This window comes from Anopheles marshallii, chromosome X, assembly GCF_943734725.1.
Source record: "Anopheles marshallii chromosome X, idAnoMarsDA_429_01, whole genome shotgun sequence".
Classification (NCBI taxonomy): domain Eukaryota; kingdom Metazoa; phylum Arthropoda; class Insecta; order Diptera; family Culicidae; genus Anopheles; species Anopheles marshallii.
In genome coordinates this window covers 6,761,168-6,779,139 of record NC_071325.1, presented here as the reverse complement: position 1 = coordinate 6,779,139, position 17,972 = coordinate 6,761,168, and the positions used below count along the sequence as shown (strand labels likewise).

The window sequence follows — 17,972 nt, the reverse complement described above, 5'->3', positions numbered from 1 at the left end:
TTTTTATTATTTTGGTTTACTTTTTCTTCATTTGTGTCTTGCTCGCTTCAGATCTGAAAGCCAAGGTATCAATACCACCATTACGACACGCTTTCCAACGCACACGAGCTGTCAATATCACCCCATAACGTCTGCCATTCGGAGGCGGAAAGGATGGATCGAAACGGAAGAGGAGGAACGAGATAATGCTTAACGCGTTTCAAATCCACCTTCAAGTTTACCTGCCTAAGCCGCGGGGTTGTACGTTTGAATGCGAACGAAACGATAGCCTCAGCAGCATTAGCAGGCGCGTGCGGAAGTGCAACCCGGCTCGTTTACAATCTGTCCCGATACCGTGCGCCTGGATGTATGCTACCGACCAACACCAATCCCAATCGATTGCAAATGAACGTTCATCTATCGTGCATGTGTTGCCGGTACGTGTTTTGCATTCGGTCGCCCCGTTTTGTAACGAAGTACGTGCCCCACGTACACGTCCGTCTCGTTGCATTATCGAGCCCTATTGTTGCTGTGCTTGCCATTTTTTTGCCCCAAGCGAGGCGAACTGCTGCAATAACTGGTTAGTGGCTGCCGAATCTCCCACACGCCTGGTTCTAATCCGGTTTGGTGCGAAGGCACGAGATTTGTATGTAAGAAGTTGCTAACAGCTTCGCTTTACTAATCCCCATCCCGGGTCGGTGTGTGCCTGCCGAGAGGGTTATCTGTTTGCGAAGATTAAATTAAATTTTGGACACATGTGGCCAGACCCCGACCTGGCCACCCGTGGCGAGAACGGCTTCTTGGAGGGGAAAAAAATGGGCCAAAACCGCCGACAGATGGGACGTCCACACCGTGCAGGTTGAAGCAGCCACAGTCCTCGGGGATAGTTCAACGCCGCTTTGCCACACGTGCGACAAACGGGGTCATGTGGGCAGCTTAGTTCCATCAGGGCTAAAGTTTCGGCCGATATTGGGACGGTCCGGGCAGCAGGTGGTTCGCAGCAGCATCCACCCACCATCCGGGCACAACCCGACTGCGGTAGAGCGAAAAAGGGAAAGTTAATTAACGAGAAAACGTGACATCCTGCCGACCCGGACCACGAATGGGATACGGATCGGCAGGATCGGAATGAGGATTAATTACTATTATGAATAACCTTTCCCCCGTGATGGGGGCCAGGTTGCCGCGGGACCGTTGAACGATACCACTGGACATGAAGTTGTCACCACAAGACAACTCGCCCCGGGCGTGCCTTTTTTGTGAGTGTGTGCCAGAGGCCAGGGCACAGATAAAACGTGTCTGTTTAGCGTTCAGTTTCAGGGGGAGAGGAAAAGGGGGAGGGGGGATGTTGTTTCACCCGGCGCTGGTCTCCCAAGACACATTCGTTAACAACCCCCAGCTGGGTATGTCTTGTTAACACCAATGAGCGAATAAGTAATATCTACTGAAGGCATTATTTGATGAAAGTTTGCATAATGTAAGGCGCATCCTGGATGCGGTAGGGTAGTTTTGGGACGAGACTTTTAACTGTTTGGTTATTTATTTTATTCCCAACGTCACCACGACAGTTAGTATTGGAACACTGCTGGATAGAAACCATCTATCGTACCGAATTAAAATTCCGGTGAAACTTTAACTATTGCCCACCATTTGTGTGAGCAACTGGTTGCATACATGAAGGCGTACAAATTATGCTAGGGTCAAATTGTTGTGCGAACCGCAACTTAGTCCATAATTAAATTGAGAATTGTATGCATTTGAGAATGGAATTTGCTGAATTAACATACCGTCATTAATTAGATGACAAAAACATGGTTGCGAAAATATTACTGAGCATTATTTGTTTTAGGTACTGATTACGAAGAATAATTATACATTCAACTACAACCATAAAATAACATTGTTCAGACATAGCAATGGAAATGAATATTCATGAAGTTTTAGTTTTAACGGTCGGATTAAGTTACAGCTCGCATAGTGATTTGACCTTAGCACAAGTCATACGCCTACACTTATGCAATCGAATTCACGACCACATGGTTTACGGATGTTATTATTTTACCAAAATCCCATACACTAGCTTACCTTCCTAGCAGCAAAAAAACCCAACTCGGATCGATAGTTGGCACAATTAAATCTAAATATAACTAATCCAAGGCAAAATCACACTTTCGCACGCGCATTTCATTAGGAAAAGAAATGATAATAGAGTGGAAGAATAAGCTAGCCGAAAGATAATTATGTTTGTTGTGGAAGGTGGCGAGCGGTGCCCTAACTTTTGTCTGCCAACTAATTTTGTTTCCCGTTCTCGATCTTCTTCTTCACAGTGAACTTTGACCACTTTCAAATACTGCGCAACATCGGCAAGGGTAGCTTCGGTAAGGTAAGTTGACCGACTGGCCTTCGTGCTTGTCAGTTTGATTGGCTTTTCGTTGGTGTGTGTATGTATGTGTATGCCCTTAGAAAGAGGACAAAAAAGACGAGACGAAGTACGGGAAGCTGTCAGTCTATTCCGGCCCGTCACTCAGTTCCGCTCTTTATGTGCGCGTTGTTTGGCTGTTTAGCTTTATTATCCATTGCATCTGTTTGGCGCACCTTCGCGTGAAGATGCCAACCAATTAAAGTTATGCCGGAGGGTGAAAAACACAGTGCTTTATGTTTGTCGGTAATTTCTATTGTAAGTGTATCACGTCGTAAACTGGACGTGTTTCGCTCTCTAATTAAGCTTTAGCAAAAATGTTAATTTATTAATTGATTTTAGCTATTTATTATCAATTTATTTGTTATAATGAATTTATTGAAGTGTATTTACAAATTACTTGTAATGTATTTAATATCACGTTATTTTATTCAAAACAACCCTTTTCTACTTCCTTTCATTGAGGGAACGAGTAAAGATACACTGCCTTGATTGTGTTGCAGCCTAAGAGCTATGCAATCGCAAGGCATCAAATTTACCTTTGATTTCTTTTACATCGAATGCGCCATGTTATGAACATCAGGTTCTCAGTTTTCCATTTGTCATGGCAACTATTTCTTTAGCTAAATGAATAATAATAAAGTAATAATACAAGATGATTTTAATAACATCCGTAGGATCCGTAACCATTCTTTATGTCAATATGTTAAATCCTTTAGGAAACTCTTCACAATGATACAATCTGGTACCTGCATTATTTGGCAAATATCGTCTTAAAGTTTTAGCCTTAAAGCTAAAGCCTTAGAACTTAAAGTATGATCGGCCCCAATATCCCGCTAGCATTTGACGCCTAAAGTTATGCAAAGTGCATCAACCGTGGTTTATAAGGCTACCATTCCTTCCGCTTCATTACGTTCTCACCCAAGCTAGCGAAATGCAATTCATAGCGAAAGATGTAATAAACTTCTCTGTATTAGCAAAACGCATTTGTGTGTGTGCGAGTCTCACGAGCGGTAGCAAAATCAATCGTTACAATTCGATTGTTCTGGGTCGCTGGTTTGCTGAGCTTCCATCATTCGTTTTTGACGATTGGACGGGGCCATTTTTTTACCGCCTGTCGCTCTGCCTTTGACTCCTCATGTTTTCCCTCTCTCCGGTTGATTCGAAGCACAAATAAAGCTACCCCATCTTACCGCCCATCCTGCTGTTTTCCACCCGCCGACGACCCTAAACGCAGCGCGACCATTTTCATCTGCACAGACGGCACTCGCTACGAACGCCGCGCGTTCGGTTTCTTTCTTCTGGCCCATGCCTTACCTTCGCTAAACCGGCCTTTCATCATCATCACAATTCGTGCCGCGTGCCGGATAATAGCTCACTAAGTGACATTGACGAAATTACTGCTTTATCTTTCCATCTCCATCGTTCTGCATCTCCGTTTTGGTCCACAGTTTCTTGCGCCATTCGCGGTGCCTGCGTGCCCGCCGCCAATGTTGTCTCGTGTTGCCGATAATATTATGGCATTGTGACTAATGAACTGTTCTCGCAGCTCGATGGCTGAGTCACGGTCGTCAGTTGACGTGAGCGACGCTCTGTGTTTGGATGCTTTTTCGCTTACCCACTGTTCCTGTGCCCACCGCACCGCGGCAAAACACTTCACTTCGGTGGACCGGGAGCACCATCGGAAACTCGACGCTCGTCATCACCGACATCGACCGCTTAACATGCTCAACAAATGCCACAATGAGATTGGTTCCAGCTCCATTGTGTTTTCGCAGGAGAGTCAGGTGCAAAAGGCTCCCCGGGCCACCCGCACCACGCCAACGTGCATTGAAATTGACAACCCCGACGACCATGGTACATCGGTAGGGAGGCAAACAGACCGGATGACTCTGTCCCTGCTGCTAGCGGTACTGGATGGATGTGATCCAGCACCATTACAGGCACCCAGTAATGTCACCAGTCCCAGGCGTGAGGAGGAAATCGAAACAATAGACCCAACGCTTCCCAAACGGGCTAGACGGTACATCCGATCCGGTTTCCGACCAGCCATTTCGCGACACAAGCTGACTCATCGCTACGGGTTTGTATACGGGTACGTTTGGAAGCGTCAAGCACTTGAAAGAAAACCCGTCATGATAATCGGTTGGCAAACATCACTGTGGGTAATATGTAGCAACACAGCGACCCTCGACGAAGCGCCCAGACGGAAACACCGCACGGAAGTGACTGAAATCCCCGCCCCGTGCCCGCCGTATCGCATTGTTGTGGCGCATGGTCGAAGCGAAAGAAATGTTTCTTGCTGGAGCTCGTTAAATTTTGTCGAGTGTCCTCTTCACAACCGGACCTAACGAGATACCTTTCGGATGACCTCTGAGCATCGTCCGGAGCTGTACCGAATTGGACCTGCTCCAATCGATCCGCGTGCATTCGTGTGCCATTTGCTAAGCAGGTCAAGTACGAGAAACGGAATCTTGACCGTATTATTTATAGCCTTTCATTTCCCATTCTCGAAGCGGAAAGGAACGGAACAGTGTGTCTTGTGGAGTTGATAATTATTTCTTGCAAGCAACACCCGAGAGCTGCTACCCAATCGACATTACTTTATTGCAATATGTTTCAATACACTCACAAACTATCAAACAAATAATAGCGCCTAAATTTCCTGCAAAAAAGCCAAAAAGCGTTATTAAGAAAAAGGGACAAGAAAGCGAAGAAAAGTGACCGTTTATGACCTTCTCTTTATTATTTATTCGTCGGAATACAACTGTTTGCTTTCAATTTTCATTATTAACCCACTTTAGGCAACTATGTATGAAAATTATAGTTTTCAGCCTGAAGGTATGCAATTTGCTGAACAAATGTAGCCTTTCTCATAATCTTTCAAACAGCTCTGCTATTTGGAAGTAACCCTAATGAGCTGTGTCCCTCAGGTCGCTTTACTTCGAATGGAATACGCAGCTTACATCATCCGCACATTAAACAGAGAGCATATTCAACGTGAGAGCATATGCTTTTGCGAAACATTTCACAACGGTTCTAACATGGCCGGCACAATTCCGCTTCCAGCTAGGTCGCTGAGGGTTTTTGTTGTAGGCAAAAGTACGCCCTTTACCGAATGGCGACCAGCGGTGTCGGATGCAACGGTTTCATCCATCACACCGCACCACAAGTGGTGACAACCAGGGGGGTTCTAAACCCCCCCGTAGCCCAACTCACCCGGAACCGCACGGTACCGATGGCCGGACATCATCATTATCTCGGACCGACACGTCATCCGGAACGCTGGAGCGGAACACATCCGGCGAAAAGCTAAACCAAACCTGCAACCCCGTCTCCCGACCGTTCAGCTTGTGCCGACACGACCACCTCCAGACAGCCGGTTGACGTTAACGAGCGAGAGAAAATAAAAACAAATTAAAATGCTGCTTCTCTGTGCACTTCTGGTGCACATGGACGAGGGGGCGCAAAAGATGCGTAACAGACGTTCACATCCTTTTGCGTGTGGCACGAACCGGTAACTCATGGGACCGTAAATAATTTCTGCCTCGTTTGCGTCTCACGTGCTTCGGAGTGTGCCTGAGTGCCGAGCGCATGGCGCACGGAAGCCATACCTTTTTCGTCTCGAAAGCACGGCAAACGTCTTTCTTAGATGTGCTGCGAGGGGTTCACAAGAGCATGGGTTGATTACTTTTTTCTTCCTCCGCTGAGGTGATTCTCCTCTTTTTTTAGTTCACCTTCCACATCTTGAGCGAAATGTTCTCGTGGTTTGATTAGTACCGAGCGGGCGATACGATGTCAACAATGCTGCAACATTAAACTCCACAGGGAAGTGGTAAAGTGGAAAGGGGGGTGGCATGCGGAGAGGAAGGAGGAGGGAATGAAGGAAAGGGCAGTCCGAACGTGAACTCCTCCGCTCCCAATTCGGTACCGGCTTAATTTGCATCCGATCTGATCTGTAAGGGCGGGAAATGTGTGAGATTGTATTTCACGGGCGCCTAACAGTAGGCAACACGCAGCGCACGAGTAGCCACTTAGCGTACCGCCGCGTATCGGGCGTATGATTTAGATTTTGGAGATGTTCATCCCAACAACTGTAAGGAAGGAATGTTTTATGGGGGAATGGTTGGGCGAAACCGGAACGATGTCTTTCAACTTTCGCCATGATTTATGCCTCTCCAAAGGGACCACGGCCCTAGTGTGCCGCGAGCCGCGCAAATGACCTTAACGGAAAAGTTATTACACAATAATGAAGCCGAGCCGAGTTTCCTTTTCCAGTGCCTCCCCTCTCGCTCTCCCCTTCTCTCCTCGCCCACGACCAACCCGCCCACCATTCCCCCTGCTAACACACCCTCTGCCCTCCTTACCCATCCTCGGGATGGGCTTTTCTTAATCTGCTGTTACAGTGCGTTTGGAGTTAGTTTTTTTTGGCGTTCCTTTACCCCTCCCACGTCCATTTGCCACCCCTCGTGTCACCAATCGGCCTTTCCGACCTCATACGATGAGTATCGTCTTTGAAAGTTTTTTTTTTTTGTTGTTGCGTTGCCTTCTGCCACTTCGATTAAACTTCTGCCCCGTAAGTTGCGAGTTCGCAGCATACCCTCTGCTTCGGTCAGGAAAATATGAAAATTAGCTCCCTCCATTGGGACTTGATCGTACCGTCGGTAAGGGACGGCGGAGCGTGGTCAGTTTGGTTGTGATTTCTTTACCGCAAAACGCGAACGCATAAATCACTCACGGGCGCGTACACCGAATCTTGAACTTGTACCGCGCAGAGGATTCCGTCTGTCAGTTAAGGTTTTTTTTACTTGCTGTTGTTGTTGTTGATGTGTTTCTTTTTCTACTCTTGTTTGCCGCTATTCACATAACTTCTCCGGAAGGGGAAGGCAAAACTTAATGAATCTTCGTAACGAAAGGCTTCCTCCCCGTGGGAGTAAAGTTGGTTCCGCATTCTTACCACTGTTTCCTCTCCCCAGCGAAAAATTCGTAGATATTTAAACGGGCGCAGTGGTGAAGGCGATCGGGCAAAAACTTTCCTTTCCAAAACAAGTCAATCGAATCGAACGAAGCGAGTTAGTGGCATGATTTACTGCCCAGCCAGCGCTGCCAACACACGGTACTTAGTTCGGACGGTGTAATACATCACACCCGTAACAGCATCACAGGGCACAAGGGCTAAGAAAAACATTTCCTTTTTCTTTTCCACCAATTTCCCACACCAACGCCATCAAAGCACGATAAAGCGAGCGAGAAGTAGCGTAATTGAGCAAAGATAAATGTTTTCCCCTACTTCCTTTGGTTGAGAAATGTGTCCACCTTCGCAACGAAACCTGTTCCATGTATTGCGCTGAACTCATACCATTGCTAACCGGCTGGTGTCAATCAACATATCTATGTTGCGATTTGCATTACGAAGCATTTTGATTTCGAAATTCCAGCACTGGTGCATCACAGCACACTGGATGCACATCGGGAGAAAGAAATGGTTTTCGTTGCGATTGCAATGTGCGTTGCATTGCAGTAAAAACTAATATCATCCGCTAGCCTAAACATGAATCCTTCCAACCTTGCAGTATTGCATATAAATTGGAAAAACGGAAAATAACTGCTTTTTTTAGAGAAGAAAAAACAAATTAGTAAACGGGCTAACAAATTACAACATTTTATACATTTGTATCAAAAACTCGTGGAAATAAGTAAATTGCATACATGTAGGCGTACAACTTGTGCTAGGGTTAACCCGCTGCTTGAACAAATGCAGCTCAATTGAAACCGAAAATCTAACAAAGAACATTCCGTTTTTCAGAATAACTTAATATAGTACATTATGGAAAACTAAATTCCCTAATTTAAAAAAAAAATCACGAACATAACGAATCCTAGTAAGATCAAATTTAACAATGTTAAAGTCAAATAGATGAATAATTGTTGAGACAATAAGTTTATAAATTGTTTAACTTAAAATAATGTTTGAGTTTTTTTTAAATGCTTGAAATTGGTCTTAAATCACTTAAACAGCGATTGACCCTAGCACAACGCTTACGCCTAAATGTATGCTATGCAGAGAGTATTAATCGTAAATATTGTAATTTAAATGTTATACTTATCACTTATTATACAGCAAAGCTATTGTAAATTGTACATTGTAAAAACCTATTTAAAATCGAATCTGCGAAGATGCTATTCAAACCAAATGGTTATCACTGCATCCGTATAGTAAACGCCCAGTGTGCACGGCATCCATAAAACTAGCTTTCCATCTTGTGAAGAGATCGCTGCTGCCCAGCCCAGAAAGCACTAGCAAAATTCTAGCAAACTAAAAAAATCACACACACACACACCCACTACGACGGTATCGACGAACGGTGTACCGAAATTGGAAGAGGAAACGCTCGAATCGGTGCGAAGATCAATGATGCCGATTCAAGCACTTATGTGCTTGAGCTGATTTTCCTCCCCGTATCGTTGCCCGTAAACCGCTTAGCCACGGTACGGAAAACCCTAGAGAAGCGCTTAACTGACCCCTAACAGAGCTCTCGGTGAGAAACGATTTGGTGCACTTCACAATTTTTCAACCTATTGCATTTGAGGTGCATTTATTCTGCCGTGTAACGCTGACCAGGCAAGGGGTGAAAATATTTTACTCACGAGTAAGAGCACACACAGAGACAATTCGAAAAACTAAAAATAATCCCCACCCCGGTACCAAAGCGATCGTTTGTGAGGTGTCGTCCCTGTTGGTGCTGTGTTTTTTCTCGCTTCCAACACAATCAAGCAAGCAAATAGAGGTGTTGGTGTTTTCTCACCTTCGAGAACGCTGTACACACATACCCAGGAACAAATCGAACCCGGTGACAGTGATGATTGGATGGCATCTGCCAAAACATCGAACCAAACACAGAGAGACAGAGAGAGGAAGTAATTGGAATGAATCTGATTACTACAAATAACTATTTCATCTGAAATTCATTTCGCCTTCCCCTGTAGCAACCGGTACACACAGCTAAGAAAGGTCAACATTCGGTGTAGGGATGTACCGGAACGGTGCGACAAGTGAGGGGGAAAATTGTGTTTTGTGGAGGGGAGAGGGGGAAGGAGGGGTTGGTATCAGCTACTACGATTGTAATTTTCTGTTCGTCTTAAAGCGGCGCTACGGAAATGATTAGCTTTTTGGCATGATATTTGCGGGAGCGAGGAAGACGCGAGCTACAGCGCTACACGGCAGCACTGCTTTGTCCTTTTCGGTGCTTTCGCTGTGTTGCGCTTTGCATACGCGCAGGCGACGTGTGCGGCGCTGTCCGGGGACCCACAAAAGGGAAGCCTCCGTGGGCAAAGCATAAGACAGATGGCGCGCATCGCTGCTGCCGGGATGGAATTTAATTAAACTTTGCTACATCTCGTCTCTTTTTGTCCCTCTCTTCCTTCCTCGTCCGGCAATCCTTCGCAATTCCGGCCCTTTGGTGCCTTCTAGCTCGTCGATCACTTTCCCCGTGTGCCCGGTACTATGATTGTCGCTATTTTTTCCCAACGTTCGTACGGTTATAGACGGGATAGAATTTCTCGTCACACCGCAACACCGTGGCGTACCATTCTTTAATTTACCCCGAGTTGCCGATGTGTGTCGGACGTTCCCTACGGCACACGCTGCATTCCCACCGCGCGCACACGGCTGACGGGGCAAAGTTAAGCAAGGCAACGCATCAACCACGGGTACGTCCGACACAACGTCGTAAATTCTGCGAAAACGCGCCAACATCCTTTCGATCGATTTATCTGTAGCGCGAATAATTTGTGTCACAGCAAAAGGAAACACAACAGAGCCAAATACCGGTGAACGGTGACTTCTCGCCAACTTCCTGCAAAATGGTGCCCAGCGAAGCATGTAGCCAGTGCATTTTAATCATCTGCCAACTGGCCGGCTTTATGGCGGTATTCAGCGAATCCAGATGTGAACAAACACGCGAAGAATCTCAATAACCAGCAATCGGTACCGCAAATCATAGCACAAGCAGGTTTGTCGTGCAGATTGCATCATTTCAGGCGTTTTGCTGTACCGTTTTTCGTAGAATGGCACCAACGATGGAAAAACCGCCCCAAAGTATGCAACCCGCCCGTCAAAAGTGGCTCGTTTAAGAATTTGTTCTGCCCGGCGGACCCCGCATACATTCAACAGGAAACATATTCTCCGCTGTGCACATCTTCGTTATCTGGCGCAGGTTCTTACTGGTCCCACGTTACATCACCTGGTCCATTCTCATCACGGGTTGACCTTTTTTTTCGCAGCGCCCAAACATGCAAATCTTGTTTGCATTAGCATCACAATCGTTTCCACGAGGCGAAGGATGCACCTTCGCTGGGTATCGATTGAAGGTGGGCTCACCTCAGGGTTCGCACCGTTACACCGTTCGCCAGCTGCAAATGGGATGCTTTCCGGCACTTTTCCGTATGCTTTCCGCTGCTGGCGCGATGAGAGCGGGCCACCCTGACGTTAGACCAATACGCTTGATGCATTTACGAAACTTCCGACCCGGGCGAGCGTTCTAAAATATGCGAACGGACCAAATATTTGCTGGAGCGGTTGCATATCTAAGTGTGCGCCAAAAGCTTGGCGAGCACCCGAGAAAGCCGAACGCATCATGGTACTCACGGTGAGTGGATGGACTTCCGGAGCGGAAATGTAACGATTTTGTGTGGTCGTTGATAATTTATGGGAATGTGTGTGTGTGTGCCCGTTCACAAAAAGCGTAAGCACTGAAACTAGGTCACCACCGGAAGCTGTGGATTGGGAAGTCTGTCCGTACTAGCCTATCAGCCACCCCCCAGGTAACAGGCCTTGTTAAACAGAGCCCAAACAAGGAAGATCTTAAAAGCCTTTTACAAAGCCTTTGCTCTAGCTTTTTTTTCTCGCACACATTGCATAACGAAAGGCGCATTTGCTCGTTTTGCAACAGTGCTCCGAACTGTGACAAAACTCCTAAAGTTATGCAAAGCGTGCACTAGTGCAAATCTTCTTACCGGTCAATGAATATTTATAAATTTATTTTTGTCAGTCGGACGAAACGATGGCTGGGCCTGGTATGCCGCCTTGGTGATGATGAGAAGTGTGTCGAGTCGGCAAAGTGGCCTCGACGACGGAATCGAAGCGGATAGCCGACTTTTAGGCGTACACGTCCCTTTTACCATTAACCTACACGGGCAGACAGAAGCGACGCTAGTGTTTCTATGCTCCGCTCCCGCCCCTTCTCAGCTTTCCCACTTCGTCGCACCTTCCCCGAAGAAGCTGCTAGAACACAACTGGATTTGATCTTTTGAAATGGAAATTACCTACAACTTAAATTGAGGAGCATGCCACTTCGCGTCAACTCTTCCGACCGGCACACATGTGTGGTCAATATCGTCCATTTGCCTTTGGCCCGCACTGCCCGGACAGCAATGGTTTTTTTTAGCTGATGGCCTTGTTTGTCGGATGCATGGTGCAGCACGAGCTAACGGAAATGGCATTCTAATGTATGCCTTCGGAAAGTGAGCAACGGTATGCAAAAAAGGGGTAATATGTAACATCTAGATTGTGGTTCTTCTCTTACCCGAGTCCCGAATACCCTTAGATGGTCCCGAGAGAGGGCGCATAAACTCAAGGTCTTTTAAAATATTACTCTCGAGTGGTATTGCACCATGCAGTTTAAGGGTTCATTTTGGAGGGAAAATTAACTTTAAACCTTTGCCTTTGGTGCCATATTTGAATCGCTTCAAGCACAGCATTGCACAGCGCATAAATATTCATGGATCATTTAAAGTTTCTCTTTAGACGAGCTGGGTTCAAAGTTTCACGTTGAAATAGATATTTTACTGGGAAAAAGAAAACTCCTTACCGATAACTCTTATTGACGCAAAAGTTGATTGATTCGCTGTTGTTAATAAGGCGAGCGAGCTTATGAATAGTGTTGGGGAGATCCTTTATTTCCGAAGTCGGATTATTCCGTCACATTCCAGAGTGAGCTTCTGATCCGGAGAAGTCCGAAGTTATCCAGACTTCAATCTAGAGTCGACTTCGAAGTATTCTAGAGTCAAACCCGGAGTCGACTGCTTAGTAATCCAGAGTTAAATCTAGAGTCGACTCCGAAGTATTCCACAGTTAAACCCGGAATCGGTTCCGGAGTATTGTGGAGTTAAATCTAGAGTCAACTCCAGGGTAATCCTGGGACTCCTGAGTACTCCTGAGTCAAATCAAGAGTCAACTCCGAAACAGAGTCATATCTGAAATCGACTCCGGAGTGTTGTGGGGTCGAAATCTGGAGTCGACTACGGGTAATGCAGAGTTAAATCTGGAAATCTCAAAACCCGAACCCGGCTCCGGAATATTATGGACTCAAATCTGAAGTAAACTCCTGGGTAATCCAGATTCAAATATGAAGCCAACTCAGGAATAATCCAAAGTCAAATTCGAAGTCGACGCCGGGGTATTCCAGAGCCAAATCCGGAGTCAACTCCGTAGTGATCAGATGTTAAAACTGAATACTACTCCGAAGTAATCCAAAGCTCAATCCGAAATTGACTCCGAGTTAAATCCAACTCCGATTACGCCAATCACTCTGAGTATGGAATCAACTCCGGATTTTTCTCGGAGTTGAATCCGGTTTTTCGGTCGCGATGTTCGAGACGATTTATGAATCCACTCCGTACCTCCCACCACTACTTACGAAACAGCAAAGATCAATCATTGCGACTTAGTGACCCAATGCCGGGCCCGTAAAACAAGCCACTTCCCGGAGACTGCCAACTGGAGGAAACATTTTGCACCATCAATTCAATTAACAACTTCACAGTACTACGGCGCGCAATAAAGTAATCAACACCGGCAGTGCCCGTGTTTCCGGTTGTAACCTTCGCTCGCGTGAACCGTACCAGACAGTGGTAATCGTTCAATTTCAGCGCCGAGCAATAAAGCAGCATGGCAAGATGCGCATGGCATAATGGCCGGACACACGGCACTTGCCGGGCAGTGAAGTGAAGCAATGAATCGTAATTACTGTCCCGCGCGGACTGATGCGAAATTGTCGGCGAAAAAGGGAAGATTGTGGGTATGGCGGGGTGTGTGTGTGGGAGGAACTGGGCGCGAACATAATGCTCCCCTTCACAGTTGAATACGGCTCCCGGAAAGATTGTTCCATCGGCACCATCCTGGTGCCCTATTTACCGACTCCTCGCCCAAAGTTTCCAGTACTATGATTTTTACGAGCTCCGGAACTGAACCGATCTCTGGTGCTGGGGCGCACAATTGTCCTTGGTTTCACTGTGCTATGCTAATTTCCGGTGCTTCTATTTCAAAATGGAACCTCGATGGATTGCGTGGAGTAGCAACCGGAAGCACCGGCACAGAATTGGAGGGGGGGGGAAAAACCACTCCAGTACAATCTCTCTGCTTCTAGGTGAAGGTTGGGCAGGAATAGCTAGTGTAGGAAAAATAAAAATGGAAATGGAAGAGGGAGAGGGAAGCGTATTGCATTAAGCACATCCTCAATCATCAGAACAGCGTTGCCCGGTTAAACGGCGCACCACGCCAAATAAAAAAAAAAAAGAATCGTATGGTGGAATTTAATTTTATTTGCGTATTTACGTTATTTGCATAGCCGTCTTGCAGGCGCTTACAGGGCGCAGAACCGTGTCTGACGTTGATTTTGAAGGGCGGGAATTTGATCTCTTTTCTTCGGCACACGCACAGCCAGCCCATCAAGCCGCCACGCAGCAGCGAGCAGGAGGGACCATCTTTTAGTGTGTATGTATTTTTAGCCTGTTCTCGACACGGAACACAACGAGCCGTTCTGAAGCGAGTGGTAAAAAAGAGAACTTTAAGAAATTCGAGGAAATTAAGGTGGTTGAAGGGGGAAGGGAAAAGAAAATTCCCCCGCAAAGCAGGCTGCTTCACGCAGAAATTCGTGCCAGCTGGCAAATTCAATATCCATCTTCATCTGGATGTGCAGCAGTCGTCCGTAGGTCCCATCGTTCCGAGACCGAGCGAAGTGGCCAATTTTAAGCATACTGCTTCGGGGCCTATCTCTGTGTACGTGTGTGTGTGTGTATATGAGTGTTTGAGTCTCCAGCACATTAGCACCGGCTCCACACCACATGCTGGGTGCAATATTGCTGCCCCACTTATGCGCGTACCGTCTGGGAAGGAGGAGGAGGAAAAAAAACTTTCACCCTCCTTCTCCACAGAAGGGGCGGCTAAACAAACGAACCAACTGCAACCGACTACAATGGCGGGTGTCATCTTGTACCAGCCGTGGCCGGACTTTTGGGCATTTTTTTCCCCCCCGCCAAGCAACACTAACCAAGAGCACAACGAATCGGTGCTTCAACAAGGTAGGAACAAACCCTTATCGCCCCACCCCTTTCCACCAGGGGGAAGATAATGACACCAGGAAGGGGTTGGGGAAACACCAAAGGGGATGAAAACTCTTACTGATCTTTTCCTCCAGCAACTGGGCACACAACATCCGGTTGTGTTTGCTTTTATTTTGTCATAAACTTCAGTGCCGCGCAGAGCGGATGGGTTTGGGAGGGCTGGTTGGAAGGGGAAGAAATAAAAAAAGATGATGAGAAAGAAAACAAGAGTTGCTATGCTACGCCACGCTTGTAGCAGCGCTGCTCGGCCAACAACGTGGCCATACTGCCTAGCCGGTGCCACGCGTGATGTATAACTTTAGGCGTCACATGCTTCTTCCGCAGGCCGGGGTATTGACAGAAATAGGAACCAAAGCAGGATGCAGCGGTCGCGCGCGCGCGCTTGTGTGTGTGTGTGTGTTTTTTTGCGTGCGTGTGTGTATGTTGGTGAGGCTGGATAGCAAATTTCCTCTCTCTTCTAGAGATTGATGAAGAAATTCTCCCGGCCCTTGCGGACAACATGGCGTGTGTCGTTGCTAGCATTCCAGCTGAGCCTTGAAGGCTACCCTTCGGTGGTCTGCCCACCTCCCGCAACGGGTTCAGCGTACTGCCAAAAGGACCTCGCTTTCGGCGTTTCGAGGGATATTGAATTTGAGCCTCGCACGCAGCAAAGGGAGGACGCGGTGGCTTGGGAACCGTTTGGGCGGTAGCTTCCCCAGGGGGTTGAAAAGTTCTCTTCGCCGGCGGTACCGTCCGCTGTTTCGTTACCTCTTTCGCCATCTTGAAATGTTTTTCTTTCCTTCTTTTTATTTCCACTTTCCACCAGTGGCACGCCAGTATGGACGAACAGATCCATTCTCTGTGGCTCTGCTCGCCTGTTTTGCTCTTCCTGTTTACCATCGCACTGACAAAAGGCAGTGTGTATGGTTGAGCTCGGCCCGTTTTGGACACATCCAATCACGTATCCGATTGGTGAACGTTTTGCGAGCTACATTCGGGGGCCTTCCTTTTACTGCCTGCATTCACATTTTACGAACTTTTTTTTTGTTTGCTGTTGTTCTGCCTTCTGCTCCTTGTTCATGGCGGACACCGTGGGGTGGTATGTGAAGATTGTTCGTACCGAGAGAACGATTACGCTTGGTAGTTTTTTTCCCCTCCCCTCATAGCAGTTTCTTTTTTACACACTCACACCCATAGTTGGCACTTGCAACGAGCTCTGTGTAATGGTGTTTGACACATGCTTCCAGCAAAAGGTGTCCGTAATGCTGCTACGACGACACTTTTCATTGTGACAGGCTGGTAGAGTGGCAAATTTGGAGCACCAGCAAACGGCCACACACACACAGCAAAACAAAAAAAAAACCAAACTAAAAAACTTCCTCCCGGTGGGAACTCTCTTCAAGCCTCTGGCTGTTTGCATGACAATTACCGGAAGTCTCGCCTTATCCGGAGTTTTTCTTCCTTGCTTGCTTTTTTCGGTGTGATCGAATCACCAAAAATGTCTACGTCTTGCCCTTGTTTGGTGTCCTGTCACTGACAGCCACCCAATGAGCATCTCCCGCTCTCGGTTGGGAATGGTTCCACTTGGATCATGCCACAACGAAGGACATATAAGGTCGAGTTCTTCGCATTAGACTTAACATTCGAGAACCATCTAAGAAGTTGATAAGGTAGCGTTACTGGTTGTACCAAGCCGATTCTTCTCACCAACATGCGCTGCGAATCGAATTTTTCGTCTCATACCAGCGTTCATAGTTGTTGATCCGCCAGGACACACATTTTACAACCCTGACTGAAGCGCAAGCTATCACGTGAATGTTTTCCCATCGAAGCGTGCTAGCACGTGACGAGCTACACATACAATCGTTTTTATCCTTCGTTTTTGTTGCTTTCGTAGTACAACAATATGTCAAATGCAGACGTATCTGGAAGATCTACATTCGCGACGCCTAAATGTATGCAGTCCACGCATACGGAATATCTCTCATAAACCATATTTCAGCATACGATAGACATTAAACCGTATTGGTGTGAAATAAAAAGTTTGGAAAGTGCTTTCTACTGGAAACGAAGCAAAGTATGCAAACAATATTCTTTTCCATTACTTTTAATCACATTAGGAGAGGAATGATGACACTTCTAACAAATTGCATACTACTAGGCGCGTTTATTTATGATTCAATCTTTGATGGAAGCATCGTACTTCTTCCGCTAAAAGTAGTACGAGCCTACTGTAAACAAACTTCACCTGATTCTGTGCAACGTTCCAGGGAACAATGCAGTCCTCGAAACGTCACTATCAGTTAGAAAGTTCTCCGCAAAGTAAGCGGAAGCAGTACGTTCTTAAAGTATTTACACAATCGTAGCAACTCACGCTCCTGTTGCCCGTTCGCCGTCAGTTACAGCCAACTTTAAGCAAAGACATTGCGTCAAGGACGTCCTGCCAGTGTATCCACCCCCACGTAGTCACCCCTGCAAAACAAGGCTCTCACATCAGGCACCATGCCACCCGCCTGATTTCTGAGCTGCATCGGCAAAAAGGTGCTTTCCATTATTCGGCACCCCGACTCCCTGCAAACCGAGGTACACTCGTAATGAAATTAGGCGAAACTAAAGTGCTAAAGGATGGCGTGCATTTACGTACACCGTTTTGGCGTGTTCACACTCACGTCAGCCCTCGCATCTGGGACAGTTGGGTAGGAGAGCAGGCGAGCGTCCGGGTCGTGCTGCAACCACAGCTTGACGGTTTCGTGTTCCGAGCTTGCGGTCCCGGATGCGATCCCTCAGCAGTGCAGCTTGGGTGTGGAAGACCCACCTTCCACGAAAGATGTCAAACCGATGTCCTCCGGTGTTTACCCTCCAGTTGTAACCTATCAGACACATCAACCCCCGTTTCCAGGTCAGATCAAGCGCCTGCAGGGACGGGAAACCGTTCGGTGCAAAACCGGTCGAAAATGTTTACCCGTCGACGCCCTCGGCACGAAGACGATGCAGCCAAAGGTGCGCATTATTAGTTGAAAACTTTCCGTCCCAAGTGCGGACGACACTGTTACACCGCACCCGAAAGGGAAGGTGAAGTTTGATCAAGTCTAATTGAATTCGCTCATGATTGTTCACCATTGTGGGCCTGATTGAGGCGCGATACGATGCTAAATGCTTCCGCACCGCATTGCTGCGGACGGTGCGGTCGTAA

The 17,972-nt window shown here is 47.0% G+C and overlaps 1 protein-coding gene across 1 annotated transcript in view; it reads left to right on the top strand.

Annotated features, from left to right (window-relative positions):
- The window catches only part of LOC128707097 (serine/threonine-protein kinase 32A), a 52,213-nt gene that overhangs the window by 3,779 nt on the left and 30,462 nt on the right, over positions 1 to 17,972 (top strand). The window contains exon 2 of the mRNA XM_053802047.1: positions 2,307 to 2,362. Within this exon, the coding sequence (XP_053658022.1) occupies positions 2,307 to 2,362 (56 nt within the window). The remainder of the gene's footprint in view (positions 1 to 2,306; positions 2,363 to 17,972) is intronic.